Below are 3,997 nucleotides of genomic sequence, written 5' to 3'. Positions count from 1 at the left end.
ACCTTCCTTCTGAGGAGTGGCTGGTGGGTTTGAACCGCCAGCCGTCTGGTTAGCAGGCAAGTGTCTTAGCCACTATGCTACCAGAGCTCCCACACTATACACTAGCCTCTTAAAATGATGGTTTTAACTTTCTCCAAAGTTACTATACTGCCAATTCTTTCTCTGCTCTAGAGCTTTTATGAAAAAGCAGATCAGTAATCAGTAATTAACTAGAAAACTATGAATGCATAGTAATCACAGAGAAAAGAGAAGTTAGTCTATCAATAGAGAAACATTCACACCTTTATCCTGGTTTCTCACATATAAGCAAATCTCTTTAGAAAAGGAATGTTTATTTGCCCATAAGCTCCAGAATATTTTAAACACTATTACATTGTTTTGCCTGCTGGAGAAGCTGAAGCTAGATATAATATGAAAAATGTCCTACTAAATACATAAAGAATGGTAATTAAAATGAGTCATAAACTTGGGTTTTTAAATGTGAAAACACACAATGTATCACAATAAAACTATTACTACTTCAGTGGAAACAGTGTTATTCACTTTATCATCCCCTTCCACTTAATCTGCTATGGAAAACACTAATTCCCTAGGAAAGCTAGCACAATGGTGTGAAAAGAGCTGTTTATTAGGAGCCACTAGATTTCTATAAGGGAGCTCTGGTGGCATAGTGCCTAAGGCATCTGATTGCTAACCAGAAGGCTGGTGGTTCAAACCCACTAGCTGCTCCTCGGAAGGAAGATTGACTGGGCAACCTACTTTCGTAGAGACACCACTTTGGAAAACCAAGGAGGGGCTGCTATGATATGAGTCATAATTGAGTCCAAGGCAGTGAGTTTGTTTTTTTTTTTTTGTTGTTGTTGTTGTTGTTGTTTTTAAAGACCTTATAAAGTCGTTCTGCTCCTGGCTTTATCACTACTCTGCTTGATGACCATGTCACTAGCTTCATTTCTCTGGGCTTGGTTTCTTCATGTATAAAGTTAGTGAGATGAACAAAATGGCCTGTTAATGACCTTTCTTTCAGCTCTACAGGTCCATGATTTTGGGTCAAAAAACAACTATTGATTGTTTTCTTGGACAACAGGGTGAGTCAAAAATTTCAGTGAAAGGATTTTACTATGTTTGGCAGAGGTACGAAAACCTCTGGCTTGGTATGGGAACGTTTGGCTAATGATAAAATTTCTGACAAAAGGGCTTAAAATGAGCAAGAAACAGCCATTTTATACCAATATACTCACAATGTTCTGCAGGTCTACAGATATGCTCATCAGGGAACACAATTTCACTCTTTCTATCCATATTTTACATGTTACTCCTCAATCCAAAAAACCAAACTCATTGCCAACAAGTCAATTCTGACTCATAGCAACCCCCACTGGGTTTCCAAGGCAGTAAATCTTTACAGAAAGAGATTGTCCCATCTTCCTTATACGGAGCAGCTGGTGAGTTTGAACTGCCTACCTCCTGGTTAGCAGTCAAATGCCTTAGGCACTATACCATCAGAGGTTCCTGTTATTCTCCAGCTACTTCACTATCCAAAGGATAAATCAAATGCACACTTATAAGTCAAAATGTAATGTTTTAAGGGAGGCCATAACTTTTGTGTTTCAGGTTCTGAGTGCTTGTGAACCTGCAAGGAACCAAGTGTCACCAGCATTATGATTCTGCCCTGCCAAACTGTGTGAAGAAGGGTTGAAGAGTGAAGAAAGTCATCAGTATTTGTGCCATGCTACAAAAGGTAACAGCGGGTCAGCCATCAAGCACCTAGCACCTAGGCTGGTCAGCCAGAGATAAAGATATGGAGAAATCAACGATGAATGGATAATATACATAATGGAATAATACTCATCCATAAAGAGTAATGAAGGGCTGATACATGTCACAACATGGATTAACCTTGAACAATCAATTATACTGAGTAAAATAAATTAGTTACAAAAGGGCAGATATTTTACGGTCCCTCTTATATGAAAGAGGGAAATGCATAGAGACCAAAACTTATTAGTGGTTACCAGGGGGTAGGAGGGCAGGGGGAAAAGGGGAGTCATTGCTTACTGAAAGGACACTGAGCTTCTGTTAAGGGTAAAAGATAAATCTGGAAACACGGTAGTGATTAGTCAGGCTAGGATTTGAACTCAGGTCTTCAGACTCTCAAGGTGCTCTTCTTAGCACCCTACACCATGCTGGAGTAAAAGCATTAATTAGATGGTGACCCAGTCAAAGCAGCTGTTTTCTAAGCAGGTCAAGCAGGGTACTGGAAAGAATGTACATTTTAGGACCCAGAAGTGTACTCAGGGGTGTGTGTGTGTGGGGGACACACAAACAGGGAACTAGAGATGCAAATGAATTTCATCATAGGACAGCATCCCCTCAAAAAGAACGCAAATCATCTGTGTCTCTATGCTGCCATTTAAGGGCAATTCAGGAAGCTTTGTACATTGTAACTCCTACTTGTAGCACACTTGAAAGCTTAAGGTAATACGCATCATCAACAGGTACTGTGAATCATAATGGAAAGCAAGTGAATGATCTTTCAGCTCCAATGTGACAAAGTGAAGTTGTTTTTTTTTTTTTTTTTAAAAAAAAAAAAAACTCTCTGTGGAATAATTATAACAGTTGGCATATGATCTGTATAAGTGCACATCAATGTAGAGAAATGCACCCACTTCCTCAGAAGCAGAAATAAGGGCAATATCTGATTCACTATATGAACAACTATGTTTGTTATTAAACAAAACACCTCTTACCTTAGATGAGACTATTCTATTATCACAAAAGTGCTGTGCAATGTAAGCTTCCGTTTCTGAAACTGGATGATTGCCAATGAACACTGTTCGTGTCCCAACTCGTTGCTCTTCTCCAGCACACTGACCAAGAGAAAGAAGAAAAAAATCAGTTTTTCATCCCATTTCTGTAGGCTTCTTCGGAGCTCAGAATTCTTGTCTAAACATGTTTGGCTATAGTCTGAGGAGGGAGGGGAGTTGGGGAGAAGGGTGAAGAAAACCTTGTTAGGAAATTCAAAATTCATCAAGCTTTTTGTGGCTGACTTAGTGACGATTACTAAAAGTGTTGCTCAAACCAGTTGTTCTGAGGAAAACACCACAATGTGAAAACATTTGTTGTTGTTACGTGCCATTGAGTCAGACCTGACTCATAGCGACCCCTCCTTGGGTTTCCGAGGCGGTATCACTACAGAAGTAGACTGCCGAACCGAAAATGTTTAGATTAAATAAAATATGCTAGAGAAATCACTGTTGTTGTTGTTGTTGGTGGTGTTATTAACTGCAGTCATTTTCTTTCGTCTACAGCCCAAGAACCCCAACCATCATCATCACAAGCACCACACTAACCTAGGGAAAGGCCAGAAAGATTTCATTTATTATACAACAACTACTGAGGACAATCTTGGCACCCCCCCTTACCAGACAACAGAAAGCAGAAATTCAAATTACTTCTAAACATAAAATAATTACTTATAAGTATATAGGTCAGAAATAGAACGGCTGCCTCTATTAATGGAATAATCAGGTATTTCTACAAAAAACTATGCAATTCTCTGACTTTACAGAAAAGAGATTTGTTGGCCATCTATCAGAGCCTACTATCAAACTTTCATTTCACATGCAAACCAAAAGCCAAATTCACTGCCAGCGAGACAATTCTGACTCATCACAACCCCCTTGCACTACATACCTCTAATGCCCCATGTACATTTTTAAAAGGAGATCAACTGAATCTGAAAGTTCCAAGATTGAGCTCAACCTTTAACTTCACTGAGGCTTCATTCTGCTTTCTTATCATGCATGAATAAGGGTAAAATACTTTCTTAACAACCTCCTAGAGATGAGGATAAATTGAGATGATGTATAAAGTACTTAAAATGTCTTAGAAATTAGGTATTATATAAATCTGAGATAATCTCTTAGTTCTTTTGTGCTGCTATAACAAGAATACCACAAGTGGATGGCTTTAACAAACAACATTTTATTCTCTTACA

The 3,997-nt window shown here is 38.8% G+C and overlaps 1 protein-coding gene across 1 annotated transcript in view; it reads right to left on the bottom strand.

The window, feature by feature from the left end:
- The window catches only part of ATP11C (ATPase phospholipid transporting 11C), a 134,298-nt gene that overhangs the window by 123,150 nt on the left and 7,151 nt on the right, over nt 1-3,997 (bottom strand). Inside the window, exon 2 of the mRNA XM_007951727.1 lies at nt 2,748-2,867. Within this exon, the coding sequence (XP_007949918.1) occupies nt 2,748-2,867 (120 nt within the window). The remainder of the gene's footprint in view (nt 1-2,747; nt 2,868-3,997) is intronic.

Source organism: Orycteropus afer, unplaced genomic scaffold (genome assembly GCF_000298275.1).
Source record: "Orycteropus afer afer isolate SDZICR_OR568_19922 unplaced genomic scaffold, OryAfe1.0 scaffold00310, whole genome shotgun sequence".
In the NCBI taxonomy this organism is placed as follows: Eukaryota; Metazoa; Chordata; class Mammalia; order Tubulidentata; family Orycteropodidae; genus Orycteropus; species Orycteropus afer.
This window is presented reverse-complemented; position numbering and strand designations above follow the sequence as displayed.